This window comes from Symphalangus syndactylus, chromosome 2, assembly GCF_028878055.3.
Source record: "Symphalangus syndactylus isolate Jambi chromosome 2, NHGRI_mSymSyn1-v2.1_pri, whole genome shotgun sequence".
In the NCBI taxonomy this organism is placed as follows: domain Eukaryota; kingdom Metazoa; phylum Chordata; class Mammalia; order Primates; family Hylobatidae; genus Symphalangus; species Symphalangus syndactylus.
The window spans coordinates 16807794-16828914 of NC_072424.2; the positions used below are offsets into that span (position 1 = coordinate 16807794).

At 45.8% G+C, this 21121-nt stretch overlaps 1 protein-coding gene across 9 annotated transcripts in view; it reads left to right on the forward strand.

Moving 5' to 3' along the window:
* Positions 1 to 8183: 8183 nt before the first annotated feature.
* The window catches only part of FGFR2 (fibroblast growth factor receptor 2), a 121421-nt gene continuing 108483 nt past the window's right edge, over positions 8184 to 21121 (forward strand). For 4 of the 9 annotated variants that reach the window (XM_055246825.2, XM_055246835.2, XM_055246845.2 and 1 more), the window contains exons 1-2: positions 8184 to 8917; positions 12939 to 13215. In XM_055246825.2, the coding sequence (XP_055102800.1) occupies positions 13050 to 13215 (166 nt within the window). In that variant the 5' untranslated portion in view covers positions 8184 to 8917; positions 12939 to 13049. The remainder of the gene's footprint in view (positions 8918 to 12938; positions 13216 to 21121) is intronic. The other 5 variants (XM_055246808.2, XM_055246817.2, XM_055246788.2 and 2 more) reach the window with 3 other exon arrangements.

Sequence of the window (21121 nt, forward strand, 5' to 3'; positions counted from 1 at the left end):
TATCTCCTGCACATAAATACCCTATAATACTGCACCCTCCAATGTAGTGGCCTGGCCCCATATGACTGTTGAGCACTTGAATTGTGGCTAGTGCTACCGAGGAGCTGAAGCTGAAGTCTTATTTAATTTTAATTGATTTAACTTTAAATAATCACGTTGGCTGGTGGTTAACGTTATCAGACAGCACAGCTCCAGGCAGCGATAAGGGTGTGGGTGGGGTGGGAGCACAAGGGATATTGTTGCTAATCTCATCCTCATTTACCCCACCCTGGCTAAAACCACTTGTATAGTTTCTGTCCAGTGAGCTGGGAAACCTTGTTATGGTGGAGGTGGTCGTGATGTGTGGAGGGTGGGGGTGATTGAAAGGCATGGAGTCACAGCCAAGAAATGACATGCCATAAATTGCCCTTAAACAGCAATGGGCCAGGGATTAGAGGACTTTTCCGGTAGATACTCGTTACCAGTAGGAACAGCAGGGTTCCTAGACTATGGTTTCAGAATACTTTGAAGAGGATGTTCACTTCCTGTAACACCAGGGTGGCCTTCAGTGATGGGTGAATCACAAGTTTTCAGCTCCAAGTGGAGGCGGGGAATGTTCAGAGATAGGCTGGAAATCATAGATTATTTTTAAGATAGAAGGGGGACACTTCAGTTATGCAAAAGAAGGTGAGGCCAAGGTTAGGGGTGGGATGGGGCTTGTTCAGTAACTTTCCTAGATTTGCATAGTTAGCCCTTGACCATGCTGGGATAAAAACCCAGGTCTTGGGGGCCCTGACTCAGTGCTGTTTCTATGGCATCACATTACTTGTCAAAAACACCTTGAGACCTTGGACATTGTAGATGTTACATGCAGCTGGCTTGGCCAACCAGCTAATTGACCTACCAGTTTTCCTTCATAGATTCAGATTGGCAGAAGTCAAAGGTAGAAATGTGTTTGTGGCCACAGAGATGGCACAAGGGACAGTACTGGGGTCAGAGTCCATAATGCCCTCCACTAGAGTTCCCCCAGGTTTTATTTGTGAAATTGTTTAAACATTAAGAAAGTTGGGTGAATAGTGCAATAAGTAATGTATACTGTCAACTGCATAGTGTCAAGAGTTAACATTTTGCATATTTGCTTTATCTGTGTGTGTTTGTGCTTTTTTTTCCTGAGCCACTTGAAAGTTAGTTGTAAACATCAAGCCATTTAATCCTTTAAACTTTGGCATGGATCTCATAAGAATACAGAAAATTTCCTACAAAGCCAAGCTGTCATAATCTTATGTAAGTAAATTAACAACAATCTCTAATATTCAATCTCTAATATTAATATGATCTCCTATCTGGACGATATTAAAATTTTCCCAATTATCCCTCCCCCACTTTTATAGTGATTTCTGCTTTTATTTAATTTTTTTAAAAACACAGAATGCATTCAAGGTTCCCAAATTGCCCTTCCGTTGCATTTTCAGCAACAAACCCGATTACCTGTTTGTAAATTGCAAATGTGTCGCAGAATTTTAAGTCTTAATTTCTCAAATGCAAGTCTTAGTAATTCTTAAAAATTTTTCATTTCCACTTGTTATTGACAATAATCGTTCTGTGAACCACAAATAGCTCCTTTATTCCTCCCCTATTTTGAAGACTATGCAGATTCAGCAGATGAAACTATAGGTGTGTGAAAGAGGTGTCTAACAAGCGTATGCACCTAAACTTGAAGGCTCTTTGAAATATTAACAACAATAATAATCCTTACAGAAATCCTTCTTGGAGCACTTGAAGGAGGAGAAGTGAGCTGAACTCATGGTGAGTGGGTAATTGTTTTCTGGAAATAGCAACAGTTTCAGAGGCAATGAATGCTACTTGAAATATCTCAGTTCTGGCCAGGCGCAGTGCCTCACGCCTGTAATCCCAGCACTTTGGGAGGCCAAGGCGGTTGGATCACCTGAGGCCAGGAGTTCAAAACCAGCCTGGCCAACACGGTGAAACCCTGTCTCTACTAAAAATACAAAAATTAGCCAGATGTGGTGGCGGGAACCTGTAGTCGCAGCTACTTGGGAGGCTGAGGCAGGAAAATCGCTTGAACCTGAAGGTGGAGGTTGCAGTGAGCTGAGATTGTGCCACTGCACTCCAGCCTGGGCAACACCTGGGCAACAGAACGAGACTCTGTCTCCAAAAAAAAGAAAGAAAGAAAGAAAGAAATATCTCAGTTCTATAAGGTGTAGAATCACCTAGAAAGAGCCAATTGCCTGGCATTGGATGGGCGAGACTCACCTGCCATGGTGGACTTGTACTAGTGGCCATCGTAACACCAGCTGGGTCAGGAACACCTTTTCTGGGTTTTGCTGCCATTAACCAGAGGGATGGCTTTGAGCCCATCATGTCCCCTCTGTGTGCCCTGCTTTCTTCCCCTGTAAAATCCAGGGGTCACACTTGATGCTCTGTCATAGGTTTGACACGCACTTCCTCAGCTTTAGGCCTGGTCTCCTTCAGAAGAACAACCTGTGACGTTCAAGCCACTCAGAACTTCAGGAAATGGTTAGAACAGGGCGGCCTTTATTCAGATGTCCCTCGTGGTTTTCAAGAAGCTCTTTCCTTGGGGACAGAGGTGTCCTTGCTATCTCTTAGCTATTTAATAGGGTCAAAGAGGATTCAACGAATTGGGATGTGACAAGCACTTAGACATTTGTATTTGGATGGTCCTCATGGTATTGAGAAACTCTTTGGCACATGGGAAGGTTATGTGTTTTCTATGATTATTCTTAGCCATATACAGTGGTTCGTTCACCCTTATGTGTGGTTCTCCTAGTAGGAAAAGTGTCTTCTGCCTGGCACTGTCCTTGCCTCCCCCTGGACCGCTGCTGGGGAGCAGTGGGCACCGATGGGCATTGTGACGCCTCCTGTTTGGATGTTTTTTCCTATGCTTACACACTATGAGAAAGTTTAATTTATAAATTAGGCACAGTAAAGTATTAATAATAGGCCAGGCATGGTGGCTCATGCCTGTAATTCCAGCACTTTGGGAGGCTGAGGCGGGTGGATCACTCGAGGTTAGGAGTTTGAGAGCAGCCTGGCCAACATGGTGAAACCCCGTCTCTACTAAAAATATAAAAATTAGCTGGGCGTGGTGGCAGGCGCCTGTAATCCCAGGTACTTGGAGGGCTGAGACAGGAGAATCTCTTGAACCCAGGAGGCGGAGGTTGCAGTGAACCAAGATGGCGCCACTGCACTTCAGCCTGGGTGACAGGGCGAGACTCTGTCTCAAAAAAAAAAAAAAGGATTAATAATAATAAACTAATTTAAAAAAGGACAGTTATAATAAAAGTTACATGAATGTGGTCTCTCAATTACAATATCTTATTGTACTATGCTCACCTATTTTCAGCCCGCAGCTGACCTCAGGTAACTGAGAGTAACTGAAACCATATGGCAAAGGAAACTGCATATCAGGGTAGACTACTGTGTATGGATAGTAATCCTCAAGAGCCTTGCTCATGTGTCAAAGTTTCTCCAAACCATGAGGACCATCTGAATAAAAATGTCTAAGTGAGGCTGGGCGTGGTGGCTCACGCCTGTAATCTCAGTGCTTTGGGAGGCTAAGGAGGGAGGATCACTTGAGGCCAGGAGTTTGAGACCAGCCTGGGCAACATAATGAGACCCCTGTCTCTATAAAAAATACAAAAATTAGCTGGGCATGGTGGTACATGCCTGTAGTCCCAGCTACTCAGGAGGCTGAGGTGGGAGGATTGGGTGAGCCCAGGAGGTTGAGGCTGCAGTGAGCTGAGATTGTGCCACTGCCCTCCAGTCTGGGTGACAGAGAAAGATCCTGTCTCAAAAAACCAAACCAAACCAAAACAAAAACAATTAAGTGCCAGGTGCGGTGGCTCACACCTGTAATCCCAGCACTTTGGGAGGCGGGTGGATCACTTGGTGAAACGCCATCTCTACTAAAAATATAAAAAAATTAGCCAGGCATGGTGGCAGGCGCTTGTAGTCCCAGCTACTCAAGAGGCTGAGGCAGGAGAATCACTTGAACCCAGGAGGCAGAGGTTGTAGTGAGCCAAGATCGCACTACTGCACTCTGGATGATAGAGCAAGACTCCATCTCAAAAAAAAACAAAAAACAAAAACAAAAACAAACAAAAACAAACACAAAACAACCCCCCCAAAAAAATGAACAAATAAAAAAACAAAAAAAAAGCAAAACTAAGTGCTTGTCATGTCCTAACTCATTTAATCCACTTAGTGATCCTATTAAAGATCTAGGAGAGGCCAGGTGTGGTGGCTCACGCTTGTAATCCCAGCACTTTGGGAGGCCGAGGCAGGTGGATCACGAGGTCAGCAGTTCAAGACCAGCCTGGCCAAGATGGTGAAATCCCATCTCTACTAAAAATACAAAAAATTAGCCGGGCGCGGTGGCAGGCGCCTGTAGTCCCAGCTACTCAGGAGGCTGAGGAAGGAGAATCATTTGAACCCGGAGGGTGGAGGTTGCAGTGAGCCGAGATAGTGCCACTGCACTCCAGCCTGAGCGACAGAGTAAAACGCCGTCTCAAAAAAAAAAATCCAGGAGATAAGAACCATTATTTTCCCCATTTTACAGCTGAGAAAATGGAAAACTCAGATAACTCAAGCAACTGGCCTGAGGTCACGCAGTGTTTTTTTGTTTTGTTTTGTCTTTTTTTGAGACAGAGTTTCTCTCGTTACCCAGGCTGGAGTGCAATGGCGCGATCTTGGCTCACCGCAACCTCTGCCTCCCGGGTTCAAGCGATTCTCTCGCCTCAGCCTCCTCAGTAGCTGGGATTACAGGCATGTGCCACCATGCCCAGCTAATTTTGTATTTTTAGTAGAGACGGGTTTCGCCATGTTGGTCAGGCTGGTCTTGAACTCCTGACCTCAGGTGATCCACTTGCCTCAGCCTCCCAAAGTGCTGGGATCACAGGCGTGAGCCACCATGCCAGGCCTTTTTTTGTTGTTTTTTGAGAGGGAATCTTGCTCTGTCACCCAGGCTGGAGTGCAGTGGGGTGATCTCAGCTCACTGCAACCTTTGCCTCCCGGGTTCAAGCGATTCTCATGCCTTAGCTTCCAGAGTATTTGGGATTATAGGCATGCACCACCACAAGCGGCCAATTTTTGTTTTTAGTAGAGAGGGCATTTCACCATGTTGGTCAGCCTGGTCTCGACCTCCTGGCTTCAAGTGATCCACCTGCCTCGGCCTCCCAAAGTGTTGGGACTACAGGCGTGAGCCACTGCCCGGCCACAGGTCACACAGCTATTGAGTGAAGAAAGCTGCATCCAGCCTCTCACCTTAAGAAAGCCATTCCCCTTTGCCTCAAAGTGAGGCTATACTTCCAGAAGGACTTTGTCTCCAGGGAAGCCTTGGCTTTGGAATTCAGGCCCAGTTCTAAGTTTAAAATCATTGATGCTGTTCAGTAGTGGGATCAATGATTTTGCTTCACTTAAATGCCACAAGCTCCCCGAAGATAGGCTGGAGCTGTCAGGGGATCCAGCCCCTCCCCTTACCTAGAAGTAAATACTCTTATCATAGTCCTCCGACTATTCTATATCCTTCCATTTGAGTGCTTCTTTTATGCTGCAGGCATTATTGAGATGTAGCTTAGAGAATGAAATTCCTGGTGTTGCAGGGAGCTCAGATCCCCCCGGGAAGGTTCATGAGCACTTCATGTCAGCAGCCTTTACTTTCATCTAACATTTCCATAGAGTGAAGGCACAGCCACTCATTACAAAACAAATTATTAAAAGAAAAATTCCAAATCTTCAAAGGAGAGAGGCCCGTGGTAGTGAGTGTTCCTACCCCCTTCTCCTTTCTCTTCCCATCACCAACGGGCTAGCAGCACAATTTGTTTCTTGAAACTTTTGGGGGCATCGGAGTTCTGGTGTCCTCATTTTTCTTCCTTCCCATTGATGTATCATTACTAGAGTGAAAAAAGAAGGGCGTCTCGAGGGCTTTTGAAAAAAAAAAGGGTGACTACTCAAGACATTTTGTAAAGGGGGGAAAATTGCGAAGAAAAGAGACCTCAGTAGGGGGTGGAGGAACTGTGAATGTGTCCTTGTCTGGCGGTTCTTTCAGCTGAAACCTGGTGCTGGCGTTCGCAGTTCAGTTCAAACTGTCACCTTTAGTTCTTACTGGCTTTTCTGCCCTTGCCCCAGAACCTCAACAGATTGGGGCTTATTTACCTATTCACACTCCGCCGTGGAAGCTCATTAATAGGCTTTATTAGCAACACCATTCATGGGAGGCCATTGACGAAAGGGGTTCCAGCCACTTGAAGAGGGAAGAGAAAAGAAAAAAAACTGTAAAGAGATTATTTTCTCATTCAGAAGCCTCAGTGGTGTGAAGGTTTTCCTGGATGGTCTGAGGTCACTTGAAGACTAAATATGGGGACATAATTGATTTTTTAAAAATAATTCTAAACATACTTTTTTTTTTTCCCCCAAAACTGAAGAGTTTGCTGTTGTGGTCTTGTGGATTTTAGTCCCTTAAATATGAGCATTCTTTAGGGAATAAGGAGCTTTTGATAGATTGGTGTCTTTTCATCTCTCTAAAAAATACATTCTGCAAACTGTGCCTGGACATGAAAGTAGGTGTTCTTATTTGTCATTTTCAGCGGAAAGCTTCCTTTCCATTCAACATGCATAAAGCTATTGATGAATGGGGGATAGGGACAGCGGCTTCCTGCACCATTAATTTATGTGAGAATGTGTTAACAGCATTTTCAATGGCTGATGGATGCAGTGCAGGATGGAAAAGGAATCTGTCCTGAGACACTCGAGTTTCCCATTGGTGGGGAATATAAAGATGTAAGTGGCAGCCTGCGACAGACACGTTCAACTGCATCCCTTTTCTGAGAACTTGAAAACGTACTGCTATCAGAACAACCCATGTGGGAGTGAATGGCTATGCGTCACCTGGGCTGAGGTGTCTGTTAATGTATAGGCTCTGGGGCTAATCCAGGTTAGAGGACTTGACCGAAAACATACCCTCCCACCAAGCATATAGAGGGATAATTTTGCTTAAGAACCAGTTTTTATTTTGTTGCTATCAAATTTCCAAAATATAATGTTATAGCCTTTTGCCTGAGGCAGTTAAATGGATTTCTTACTTGTGTGGCTTTTAAATAACTTGCATAGACGTTTTCTCTGCTATATTGTGAATGAAAATGATTTTCTAATCATGTGGCACCTTGAAAAACATTTTTGTGTTATGAAGTGTGCAATGTTAGTGACACAGGTGCAAATACGTTTCTAGATGCAGGAAAAGTCTGTTTTCCACGTCAGGTTTGTTCTCAATGCTTCATCTATCTTCAGGCCTCAAAAGGATTCTAAAGCATTTCTGGGTTTAGCGAACTTTTCTAAAGAAAAATAATTAAGGTTTTAATCTATATGGTCTTGAACTTAAGCATGGCTGCTCAGGAGCTGGATGAATAAGGAGGGAGAAAAAACATATTTAAAATAAATTATTCCGAAGACACGGCTTAGTGAAAAGGTAAATGGAAATAGGAACTTTAACCAGTTACGGCTTGGTGTGCAGTTGAAGAATCAGATTTTGCGTTTATGATTTTTAATCTAAGATTCAGAGGGAGGAATTACTTTGTTCAAGGTCTATTTATGGTAGAGTTGAGTCTTTCGACTCCTTTGAATTTCTTTTTATTAATCCAAACACATATTATTAAACACTTTTTTTTGGATGCAATTTTGGCTTTTTCTGAGAGAGCCACATTCAAAGTCAGGCTCTCCTAGTAGCCAGCTGTGTGATCCTAGGCAAATTACTTAACCTCTCTGATCCTTAGTTTCCTTATCAGAAACTGGGAATAGTACTCTGCAGGGTGGTTGGGCAGATGAAATAGAATCACCTATGTAGTGTGACCCTCCCATAGTAGGGCCTCCATTAATATTCAGTTTTTTCCTCTCATTTCTATTGTTTAGAAGGACAGAAACATGCAATGTCCTGCGAACATTTCCAAGTGGCTTCCTCTCCTCCAAAAGCTTCAGCTGCCTGACAACCCTCCCCGCAGTATCAAGCAGGCGCATTTTAAAGTCTCTTTAAGGGGAGGGCAGGGTTAGAGCCTTCGGTCACTTGTTTTCTAACTTGACATAAAACAACGTAACGCAGTCGCTCAGCGAGCCGTTGGCCAGCCTCGCTCGCCCGGGGAGGAGGGAGGAGGTGGCGCGGGGCGCGGGACCAGGCCTTATTCGGAGGCTGTCGCTGCATCCCTGCGGCCGCATCGCGGCCGAGCCCTCGCCTCCCGGGCCGGTGTCTTCGGCTGCTCGGAGGCGTCGGGAGCCGCGCGGGACTCGGGGCGGCCCGGGCGCGCGGCGCTGATTGGCAGAGAGGGCGCCGCCGTCCAGGAAACGGCTCGGGTTTCAGTGGGGGCGTGACCCGCCGCGAGGAGGCGGCGGCGGCGGCGGCGGCGGCGCGGGCGGCGGCTGCAGGAGAGCGCGGTGGAGAGCTGAGCGGGCGGGCGGCGGGTGCGGAGCGGGCGGGCGAGCGAGCGCGTGCGGCCGCCACAAAGCTCGGGCGCCGCGGGGCTGCATGCGGCGTACTTGGCCCGGCGCGGCGACTGCTCTCCGGGCTGGCTGGGGCCGGCCGCGAGCCCCGGGGGCCCCGAGGCCGCAGCTTGCCTGCGCGCTCTGAGCCTTCGCAACTCGCGAGCAAAGTTTGGTGGAGGCAACGCCAAGCCTGAGTCCTTTCTTCCTCTCGTTCCCCAAATCCGAGGGCAGCCCGCGGGCGTCATGCCCGCGCTCCTCCGCAGCCTGTGGTGCGCGTGAAGCCCGGGAGGCTTGGCGCCGGCGAAGACCCAAGGACCACTCTTCTGCGTTTGGAGTTGCTCTCCCCAAGCCCGGGCTCGTCGCTTTCTCCATCCCGACCCACGCGGGGCGCGGGGACAACACAGATCGCGGAGGAGCGTTGCCATTCAAGGTAATCGCCGCGCAAGACGCCTCGGGGAGCTTCGCCAGCCGGGGACGTGGGCGCCACGGGAGCCCGGGACGCCGGGTGCACCGTCCTCCGGGCGGGGGGCGCGGAAGGACTGGCATTGTGGAGGACGCTCCGTGTCCTTCCTCTGTGGCTGCATAGGTGATGGGGGAGGTGGGTGCGTGCTGACGGCCGGTGTTCTGGAAGTTCTGCCTCTGCCACCCCCATCCAGATGCTGACATCTGCTTCTGGCGTTGACGCCCCCCTCCCTGTCAAACCCTGGCGGGCGCATTCCCGCTGACTGGGCGCGTTTCTCCGACCCCAGAGCAGACGGGCGGAAGGTTCGCCTGCCCGTGGCACAGCCCCGCAGGCCGAGTCCCGGGGGGCATCTCCAAGGTGCTCCATCCGTGGGTCCTGGGAACTTCTGTACCATCCAGGCCCCGCGGAGACCCCTTTTTCGGGAGGGGGCCGCTGGGGTGGGGCCGGTGACATCCCGTAGGGGTGGCACTGCTGGGGAGGCGACGGCTGGTGCCCGGTTTTCGGTGCCTGGGCGCCCCTCGCCCGCAGCCGCCGTCGGCGCTGGAGGGAGCGCAGGGCGCCTGGGGCTAGGGGGCGAACTGGACCGACTTTTTCTAGTTCGCCTGCCTGCTCTGCCGCAGCGGCTGGGAGATGTCGAAAGCGCAGGCGAGTTCTAACTTGCGCGCTCATTCTTTCGGCCACGGGGCCGCGCTGGGGAAAAAAGCCGAGGGCCCTGCGTGGCGCTGGCTCCGACCCTCGCGGACCACGGACCTGGCGCAGGAGGCCGGCCCGGGGGCCACCAGCCTCCGTCGCTCTCCTCGCACCCCGCTCCCTTGCAAACCGTTCTCCAGACCCTCCTTCCTTTCTCCCAATTCAATAAAACCTATCCTTAAAGGCAAACCTGCTTTCAAACTCAGGGCACCCATTATGTGTTTGGTGTGAAACGCTATCAACATTTAAAACTCCATTGTCTCCCTGGTCCCAAATCCCTGTAAATCTTCCACCGGGCTCGACTCATTTTCATCTGAAAAGCCTGTTTAGTTTGAATAGAAAAGCAATCAGGCGCCCCTCTCCCTTTCCCTGGAATGTCAATTAAAATGCAGATTTCTCTGAGCTCTTTAGCGCCCCGAGAAGGGGGAGAAAAACAGGATATTTCAGGCAAACAAATGAAAGAAGTGCTGCGCTGAAAGGGGGTGGTGGTGGGGAGAACCCCCAAGCTGCTCGCAAGTTCTGATTGGACGCAAGCGTTAAACTGGGAGGGCATTGTGGTCCTGGGTCAGTGTGTGTTTTTTGAGATTTCAATTTGTTGAGGAATTTCCCCCCAGACTTGACCCCTTGACAGCTCCTGCTCCTACTCAGTGCTGGGGAGAAGTAGGGAGGCCTTAAGTGAAGAGATGGGTCTGCACTTTGGAGGAGCCGGGCACTGTTGACTTTCCTGATGTGAAATCTAGCGAGGAACAAAACACCAGGTGCTCCCAGTGGCCGAGCCAGCAGTGGACAGATCACCCCTTAGGTGGAAGCCCAAAGCGGAGGGCACTGTATTGGTCTGCCTTCTTGGAGGGCCGGGGTTTTGGGAATGTCATGGTAAATTGAAGAGCCCAGCACAGGCCTGGCATGGGGACCGCTCCGCAGCCAAGCCCTTCCTGCTTGTCACTCTGCCTGTCTTTGGGGGCAGGCTTGTGCCGAGGTGAAAATGGACCGGGGGGCGGGCGGCCGAGAAGAGCCATCCATCAGAGGGAGGGTGACAACTCCTCCCGCGTGCAGGCTGAGAAGAGAGTTCCCTTTCAAGGGGAAAAATAAACACGCTGGGGCTTTCACTGGGGCTCAGACTCCAGGAAGGATTATGGTATTGAAGGCAGGAAGCCGGGATTGTGGCCGCCAGCGGCATGCTGGGCCTGTGTTCCCAACACCGAGCCTGGGGACCTAATTATCCTGCCTAGGAGGTCGCACCATACTTTTGTCCACTGGGGTGGGGAACCGTGCAGACCTGTCGCCTTAGGTCTCCGCCTTCCAGTTTTGGCGAGGGGGCTGCCGTGGGGTTTGGACCTGGAAATGGCTGAAATGCAAATTTCTAGTGCCAGCTAGCGGGATGATGGAATGGCTTGAGATTCAGCGGAGAGCCCTGTCCACCTTTCTCTGCCTGGAGCCAAGGAGGCTCCTCTGGGCAGGGACAGGTGGGCGAGCAGGCTGGGGAAGGGGCGTGGGGTGAAACCTCTGCGAGGACTTAGGATTGTTCCGGAAGTCGTGTTAGAGGTAGAAAATTCCCCTGCATTCTGGAAATGCTTAGTAAATCAATGAGAATGTTTGTGTACTTTCCTCCCACATGTATGTAGAAATAGATCCGAAATTATCTTTTGAAGCTCTTGACTAAGAGGAAAGAAAAGTTAGGAGGAAAAATCTTCCAAGCTATCTGAAAGCACATGCACACACTGTGCACGCACACACACCATGTACACACACACACCGTGCACACACACACACCGTGCACACACACACACCGTGCACGCACACACACCATGCACGCACGCACACCGTGTACACACACACACACTGCACACATACTTTTCTGGCTTGCTGTGAATCACACCGTTTCACCTGTGCTATCTTTGAAGCAGAGGTTTTCTTTATTCCTCCTTTGGAAATGATGTGGCATATTCTTTTCCCTCATCCATTTTTATCCTCAGTCAAAGCTAAAAGGAGCAGTTTTTATGATGAGATTTGGGGAGGCTCCAGCAGTGTTGAAATCCTATGACATAACTTGAAACATTGAGTGGGTACATAAAAAATGTAGAGTTTAGAGATTTTTGTATTAAAGGCCTCCCTCCCACCCCCAGTCTTAGAAAATGTGGTTCATTCCTGCGGTTCACAGAATCTGAAGCCTGAGATTGATGAGCCCCTTCTTGTGATTGTTTTAATCATTCTCTAAAGTTTGTGCATTTTACTGTACCCTTAGTCACAGAGGGTACTGAGTGAATTTAAAGTTGCTTGGAATATGTTAAGCTTTCTTGGAAAATTCTCTTTCCCTTGGATCAAATGGGTGAACAGAATATTAAGTTGAGTGTCCTCTTCTAACTTATACTCTGAAAATTTAGCCAATAGGTTTGCATATTGAAAGTTATTGGTCCAATCACATACCATGACTATAATTTACATAATTTACATCATCATTATTAATAAATTCCTGCATTCATCAGAATTTGCATCTGCTCAGTTTCCTAACCCTTCTACAGAGGTTGAAGACATTTAGCAGCCCTGGACTACCATTTAGTTACAGGGGAAGGAAATTCAGGCTTCGAAGTCCTTTTTGGATCAGCTGCGTTGAATGTGCTGCAGTTGTGTTCACTCTTCGTAAGTGGCTGCTTGGCGGAAGACTGAAATACACTTCTCCATTTGAAAATGAATCCTGACAAGTGTAAACTGGTGGGAATTTTCTGTAGCCTTCCTGGGATTCTTTTGATTTTGCTGGTCTCCTTTCTTCCCAAGAGCTACAGTGAGGGTGGGACAGACTGCTCACCTCCAGCCCAGCAGAAATACGGAGCTGTGAGCAGACGCCTCCAACAGTTTAGCTTTCTAAAGCCCAGTTGGACTAAGAGAAGGCAACGAGGTTGGTTATGCCAACCGGAGCATTTTTAACTTGCTTTTGTAGTTGCCCTTGAAACTAAGGTCATGTTGCTTCTGCTCATTGAGGGCGGTGGAGGCGATAGTGGATAGTAGAAGAGAGCACACATTGCCTCACTGAAGTGGCTGCACGTATCTGAGTCCTGTAGCTACTGTTTTATCTCTGTTTCTTAAAAGTATGCTTTTAAAAAGATTAGCCTAACACATTTCTGTGGACCGGTCTGGTGGAATCACCTGGGACTCTGAGGTGAGGATGGAAGGATTTAGCAGATAATGAAAAAGAACTCTGTTTGCACACATTTGAGAGGCTGAAAAATGGTTTTATCCCTCTTGGGCTGGAGTGATTTGGCATTGGGGAAGATTCCCTGACTCGCCAATCTCTTTCCTTTAGTGACTGCAGCAGCAGCAGCGGCGGAGGCAGCGGCGGCAGCGCCTCGGTTCCTGAGCCCACCGCAGGCTGAAGGCATTGCGCGCAGTCCATGCCCGTAGAGGAAGTGTGCAGATGGGATTAACGTCCACATGGAGATATGGAAGAGGACCGGGGATTGGTACCGTAACCATGGTCAGCTGGGGTCGTTTCATCTGCCTGGTCGTGGTCACCATGGCAACCTTGTCCCTGGCCCGGCCCTCCTTCAGTTTAGTTGAGGATACCACATTAGAGCCGGAAGGTAAGTCATTTAATTTCACTTTTCAAGCTTGTTTTGGGATTTTTCTGGGGGCAGATTGTTAAGGCCTGTTTTAGAATCAGCTACCCTTGCATTGTAAATGGGGCTTCTAAGAGCACCTGATCGTGGTCTCTTGGCTCCCCGCAAGGCAGAGCTGATGAGAGAAGGTCCTTTGCCGCAACACTGCAGGCAGGATGGTATAGTTTGGTGGTTTCTTGCTGTGTGTTTCTCTGTGCTGGGTGAGGGAGACAGCTGGGAGTTCGCCTTTATCCAGTGTCCGAGAGAACTGTGGAAAGGACGAACCTTGGGAGGATGTGTCATCTCTAGTCTGCCCCAGCAGCATTCCTACTGCTTACAATGTAAAGAATTGCTATTTTCTGACAAAAGGAACCACTAAAAGAAATTGCCAACATCTGAAATGCTGATGTCTTATTTCCATTGTTTAAGGAGAAAAGAAGGTTCTGAAGTTTAGCACAGAGAGAGGCTTGACATCTCAGAAATTTTTTTTAGCTATTGTAATTCATAATACTTAAGCAGTGCATCATCACAGAGTGGCAGATTCTATTTTAGGTAAACTTGAAAGTGAATGTGCCAGGGGATCTCCTCCAGCTCTGAGAACCTCCAAGTATCACAGGGCATGCACCGGTGTCACAGCTTTGGAAATTTAATTTTCAAGGTGTAAGTCCAATTGTGAGGACTACATGAGGCTGAATTATTCAGCTTAGCAGATTTGGAACCTCTCTCCCAGCCCTTTGGAGACAACGTGAGCCAAGCCTCTACTTGGTGCTGCATTGAAATCTGTCATCAGTAGGGAATATTGGTAGCTGAGTTATTTTTCGAGTGGTAATCTGAGAATAAAACGGCAGATCCCAGCACTCATCACCACTTAATGAACCTGTTTGCGGAGAACCCACCTGGTGCCTGCCTGGCTTTAGGAACCCGCAGCAGTCCGAGTGGTGTCTGGGGTAAGCTGAGCTGCTCTGGGAACACGTCTCGTGCGTGGGGTGAATGAACAGCACACTTATCCAGTGGGGTAGGCTGGGAGAGGACAGAGAGCCCAGCCTCCTTAGCCGGATCAGGACAATTTAGGAAGGAAGGTTGTGTCCATCTGAGATGAGAGTTCTGAGAGATGTAGGCTCCCCAGGAAGACCCCGGGCACGTGTCATTAAAGGATGAGGACCGAAGCATTTATCACCTGAAGCAATCGTGTGAGAGTGGGGAACTTTTTGTTACACAGAGGGATGGCAGCTCTATAATTAACAGGTGTGGTGACATCTCCCTACGTCTCTGGGAAGGGAATCTGGTAGGAGTTTGTGTCTGAGGCTTGTATAGCTACAGCTACAGGCCGATTACGGAACTGCTTCTTGGTGATTTGTGCTGGGACACCAGGATGAATGTAATTGGCAGGGGTGATGCATTTTTACAGGGCTTTCATGTAAACGGGAAAAAGTTCCTGGTTTCTGAAAGTCATGCCTGTACTTCTTTAATTTTGCTAATAATTAAAATGGATGTTTCCGTAGTTGCTGGTTTTCCCTTGAGTGCGTGGCTCAGCAACAACTGAGGAAGCTGAGCTGGGATTTCCTACAGTGCGGGCTTTAGAGCAACCCAGGTTAGGGAAAAACTGTCATTTTTCATTTTGGCTTTTCAGGGCAGCGTTATTGTGAGTTTATTTCAACATAAAGTGTAAAATGGTCCCGGAGGATTTGTTTTACTATATTTAATTCTTGAAGGAAGTTTAAAATTGTGTATACGTGCAGGGAGGGACAGGTGAGGCAGAGGGAAGAAATAGTGGAAAGGGACGAAGTTCCCCAAATGAGTCTTTGTGTAAGAATTTAAATCCAACAATGTGGGTATTGTTGGAAGCAGGCCTGCTCAACCTGGGATCTCTGGATGCACTTATGGATCAGGAAGGAGGTCCATGAAGTTCTGGAAATTTTAGGTAATATTTTGTTAATGTCCTTTTGTGCATTTTTATGGGTTTATGGTTTCCATGAGCTGTGAGTTCATCTACATCCAGAATTATGAGATGGAAAAGAAAAGATGTCTTAGAGGAAGGTGCAAAACCTGACAAAGAGGAGGCTTTGGAAAAGCATACAAGTCCCAGGCCTCAGTTTCCCTTTCTGTCATCTGAGGGCTTGAGAAGATGATCTTTAGGGTCTCTTCATTAATAGTCATTGAATATTAATGTCCTCAGAAGTCTTCTGACTCTTCCACCAAAAGGTTGTTAGGAGATTTCCATTTGACCTGAACATAAAGAGCAATTAGCACAGGGGCTGGCATCCAGTAAGCACTGAATGCATGGCCTTGTCACCGTTGTCACCAGGGAGCTGGGAACATGGGTCTTCCCAGTCCTGTGGGCTGGTTGTGCCAGGTGCCACAATGTCAGAAAACAGCTAGGCTTTTGGAGACAGTTGAGAAGAAGAAAGTTGTTTTTGGAGGGAGGAGGCCCTTGGTGTTTCCAGGAAGCTGCGTTTGCTTTCTGTAGGGTCCCCACTTCCCCTCATCTGTTAGTCTAATACTGGCCACTGATTTGAGCCCTAAGACCAGTTCTGTTGCAGGAGTTCACTTTGGTGTAAGAGGTGATTAGGAAGGTCATTGAATTATAGATGAGAAAGGAGTTTTTAACAACTGAAAATGGGCTCAGGCTTAGGCTCAGTGCTGGTGAATTGGGGAGAGAGAGAGAGTGTGTGTGTGTGTGCGTGTGTGTGTGTGTGCGTGTGCGTGCCTGTGCCCCTGTCCATCAGTTCTCCATGATTAGAACAACTATAGCTTTGGTTAGCAGTAAGTTCCACCTTGACCTTCTGTGCACCAAGGTCTTACCTTGTAAGACCTTTTGGTTTGCTAATTTATTTGGAAGCTCCGTTTAGATAATGTCTATCGGATAGGAGAAAAATGTGACTGAGAAATTCCAGCAAGAAGCCTGGGCCCTAACACTAGAGGGTCCTTTTCTTTTGGCCCCTCAGGGAAAGGTTATGTTTAGTCATCTTGGCTTTGTACAATATCGTATCATACCATATGTCATATCATATGTCATATATATAATTTGTCTTCTGGACACTTTCCGAAGTAGTAGCAGTGGGGTTGGGCCCACTCAATTGACTTAAAATAATCTCTAGAAGATTTTAGTTTTTAATATTTCAGATTAAATGAGTTTTCCAATTGGTCATTCATTGTTAATTTCCTTTTGGTCATTCATTGTTATAGGGCACCAGCAGAGGAGTGAAAACATGGTTATTGACTCGAAGGGGGGCAGTCCTCAATGCCAAGTACTATTCTGTTGATTAACATTATAAATATTTGAAGTCTAGTCAAGCTTGATTACCCTGAGAGGGGGCAACTCTTACTTTCAAGTTCTTCCTGACATTGTCACCTACTCTGGTTAATTAAGTCATTGTTGACATTAATGGCATCTTTGTTTACACCAACCCAGTAGGAGCTAAAATGAAAGGGCTTTTCAACCCTAAACCCTTAATTACTTTCCCACCCTCCACAGAGTGTGACTTTGAAAAGTAACAAACTGAAAAACAATGTAGTTTGTGTAGCAATTTTTTGTCAATCTTCTGAGAGGTGATGCTCTCCTGGACCAGCGTGAGTTGGTCCAGAGTTCTGTAGCAGAAACCTTGAGGACAGGATCTACACAGAGACCTCCCTAAGTAAGATTTTTCCAGTATGGTTTAAGTCCTTTGTTAGAAGTATTGTAAATGCCATAATATTAGCCATACGTATTTAATTGCAAGTTAAAAGAAAGGAAGAAAGAATATATCCGCATACCAAGAGTGAATGATTTAAAATAATCTTCTGTTTCATATTATCTGCATCTTTGTTTTTCAATATGAATGTTAATATTTAAGAGTTGACTGTAACTTGATAGTTAGCTTTGGAACAAGGACTTATTCTTGGTCAATTAAACCAAATACAGGCTTATGCAGTTAAATACACAATGAAGTACACATTCTTTATTAGTATATAAAGTGTTTCACAATTCATAGACTAAGAGCCATGTTTAATATTACTTATAGAGCAGAAATTTGGTAAGCCCAGAGAACTGGTACTTGTATCATTTTATACTCGCTCTCTCTGATTCAAATTTGGGGTATATGTGTGTGTTTCTGTTTTGTCTGTTTATTTCAACCAGTTAAAAAACAGAGCACTTACTATGCCAATGGCCCCGCATCAAGCCATAAGTAAAGACTTTATTCCTTTCAAGTCTTTCTGACCCAGTTGAGGGTGAGAATTCACAAAACCACAGCAATCCAATATGAGATGTTTTTAATATCAGACTTAACAAATAATTACATGGCTATGAAATAACTGGGGTCGTGTTTAAACTGGAAGTGTTTTGTTTAATGTTCGTAGTTTCAGTAAAATGTATCCACTAGTCTTCCAGTTTGCAGACTGTTGTTTAGGTGTTTGTTTAGCGAGGGTAATTGTTAAAAACTCCCTCTAATCTAGCTTACTCTTACATTTCCATTGAAGCTAATTTTAGTCATTAAAGGAAAACATGGGAAATTGATTTTTGGGTGCCTGGCTGTTAAGCTAGGTAGGAAATATAGCTGGTGTGCTACTCTCCACTGTACTGGTCTGATTCTTGGCAGGGGGACATCTCTGTAGGCGGTTCAGAAATTATTTTTTGGAAGTTTTTTAGGCTATTCCACAGATAATTCTGATCCAGTAGGTTTTATGCAACTGTGCAAAATGCTTATGGTCTCTACTTTTTTTTTCCTTGAGAGATGATTTTAGCCTTTGGTTTTTTGTTTGTTTTTGTTTTTTGAGGCAGAATCTTGATCTGCCACCCAGGCTGGAGTACAATGGTGGAATTGTACCCTCACTGTATCCTCAAACTTGGCTCGCTGTACCCTCGAACTCCTGGGGTGAAGGGGTCTCCAACCTCCTGAGTAGCTGGGACTACAGGCCTGGATAATTTTTAAAAATATTTTGTAGATATGGGGTCTCGCCACATTGCTCAGGCTGGTCTCCAACTCCTGGCCTCAAGCGATCCTCCAGCCTTGGCCTCCCAAAGTGCTGGGATTATAAGTGTGAGCCACCACGCCTGTGCTAGCCTTAAGTTTTGCATTTTTTTCATCTTTTTGCTGTATCCCATGTGAGATTTAGAGATGGCTCTACTTTTTTTTAGCTTTCCTAGCATTGAAATGCTTGGTGTTGCTAACCATACCCCATCTTTACCACACCGTCTTCCTCCCTGACTTGCCTTCTTAGTGTAGTTTGGTCAAGAACTTGAGGCCAAGTTCTATTTTTTTTAAATTTAGCTTTTATTTTAGGTTTGGGGGTACATGTGAAGGTTTGTTATATAGGTAAACTCGTGTCATGGGGGTTCGTTGTACAGATTGTTTCATCACCCAGGTATTAAGCCTAGTACCCAATAGCTATTTTGTCTGCTCCTCTCTCTCCTCCCACCCACCCTCCACCCTCAAGTAGACCTCAGTGTCTGTTGTTCTTTTTTTTGTGTTCATGATTTTTCGTCATTTAGCTCCCACTTATAAATGAGAATATGCAGTATTTGGTTTTCTGTATTTGGTTTATTGCTAAGGATAATGGCCTCCAGCTCCATCCATGTTCTTGCAAAAGACATGATCTTGCTCTTTTTCATGGCTGCATAGTATTTTATGGTGTATATGTACTACGTTTTCTTTATCCAATCTGTTATTGATGAGCATTTAGGTAGATTCCATGTCTTTGCTATTGCGAATAGTGCTGCATTGAACATTTGTCTGCATGTGTCTTTATGGTAGAATGATTTATATTCCTTTGGGTATATACCCAGTAATGGGATTGCTGGGTTGAATGGTAGTTCTGCTTTTAGCTCTTTGAGTAATCACCACACGGCTTTCCACAATTATTGGGCTAATTTGCACTCCTCCTAACAGTGTATAAGTGTTTCCTTTTCTCCGCAGTCTCACCAGCATCTATTATTTTTTGACTTTTTATTAATAGCCATTCTGACTTGTGTGAGATGGTATCTCATCGTGGTTTTGATTTGCATTTCTCTAGTGATGAGATTTTTTCCTTCATATGCTTGTGGGACGCATATATGTCTTCTTTTGAAAAGTGTCTGTTCATGTCCTTTGCCCACTTTTTATGTGATTATTTGTTTTTCTCTTGTAAATTTAAGTTCCTTATAGATGCTGGACATTAGATCTTTGTTAGATGCATAGTTTACAAATATTTTATCCCATTATGTAGGTTGTCTATTTACTCTGTTGATAGTTTCTTTTGCTGTGCAGAAGCTCTTAAGTTTAATTAGATCCCATTTGTCAATTTTTGCTTCCGTTGCGATTGCTTTTTATGTCTTTGTCATGAAATCTTTGCCCATTCCTATGTCCAGGATGGTATATTGCCTAAGTTGTCTTCCAGGGTTTTTTAGTTTTGGGTTTTACATTTAAGTCTTTCTTCCATCTTGAGGTGATTTTTTGTATATGGTATAAGGAAGGGATTGGCTTCAGTCTTCTGTATGTGGCTAGCCGGTTATCCCAGCACCGTTTATTGAATAGGGAGTCTTTTCCCCATTGCTTCTTTTCATCAGTTTTGTTGAAGAGCAGATGGTCGTAGGTGTGCGGTAGGTGTGTGGCCTTATTTCTGGGCTCTCTATTCTGTTCCATTGGTCTACATGCCTGTTTTTATACCAGTACCATGCTGTTTTGGTTACTGTAGCCCCACAGTATAGTTTGAATTCGGGTAATGTGATGCCCCCAGCTTTGTTATTTTTGCTTAGGATTGCCTTGGCTATTCAGAGGCTAAGTTCTTTTAAGGAGAGGTCTGATTGAACAAGATGCTGGACAGGTCATTGTGGTGGTCCTTCATGTCTTGAAGATGTCTGCTTCTATAATAGACAAAAGTCACACTTTTTACAAGTTTCTCTTTCTTCGCCGTGATTTGTATGTGGTAGCTGACTTCTATTTATATAACTTCAAGCTCTTACCATTTAAATATTTATACACAAGTATGAATCATTGGGACAAGCCATGGCCATCCTTGAAGAGTGTGTGTCAAGTAAAATAGGCATGCTTTAGAGTTTCAGTAATTTTGGTTTTGGGAAACCGGTACCGTGGCAGAGTTTTCAGATGCTGAGTGTGTCATTTACTCTACTTTGGAATACTGTAAGTAATTCTGCACCATTTGTGGACTTTGGCCACATCGTGCCACTCTCAAAAACTTCTCATTCTTTTTGATGGTACCAAGTCAGGGGGCTAAGCTGTTGTATATTCTTTCCTTTAACCCCTTGTCTAACTAAAGTATGGTAAATTCCAATTCATTTCAGAATGGAATGCACACATATAGAGTTTCAGGTTATGCTGAATGTGTTTTATGAGGAGGCTAAAAATAGCTTATAAGGAAAATGCTGATAGATTCAGGAATGAGAACAAGGGATGTATTTATTTGTATGATTTATGTGGCACCTTTCTTGGAGACGACTCAATTCTGAGCTCTAACGTTAATAAACTCTATATAAATTGTCATGATTATTTTTGAACGCTTGGGCTCCTATATTACTATATGTGACCCATTTTTATACCTGACAGTTTACTGTTAAATTTTCCATAGTGACCAGTTGTAATATTTTAAAAGTATCCAGACCTAGAACTAGAAATACCATTTGACCCAGCCATCCCATTACTGGGTATATACCCAAAGGACTATAAATCATGCTGCTATAAAGACACATGCACACGTATGTTTATTGCGGCACTATTCACAATAGCAAAGACTTGGAACCAACCCAAATGTCCAACAACGATAGACTGGATTAAGAAAATGTGGCACATATACACCATGGAATACTATGCAGCCATAAAAAACGATGAGTTCATGTCCTTTGTAGGGACATGGATGAAACTGGAAAACATCATTCTCGGTAAACTATCGCAAGGACAAAAAACCAAACACCGCATGT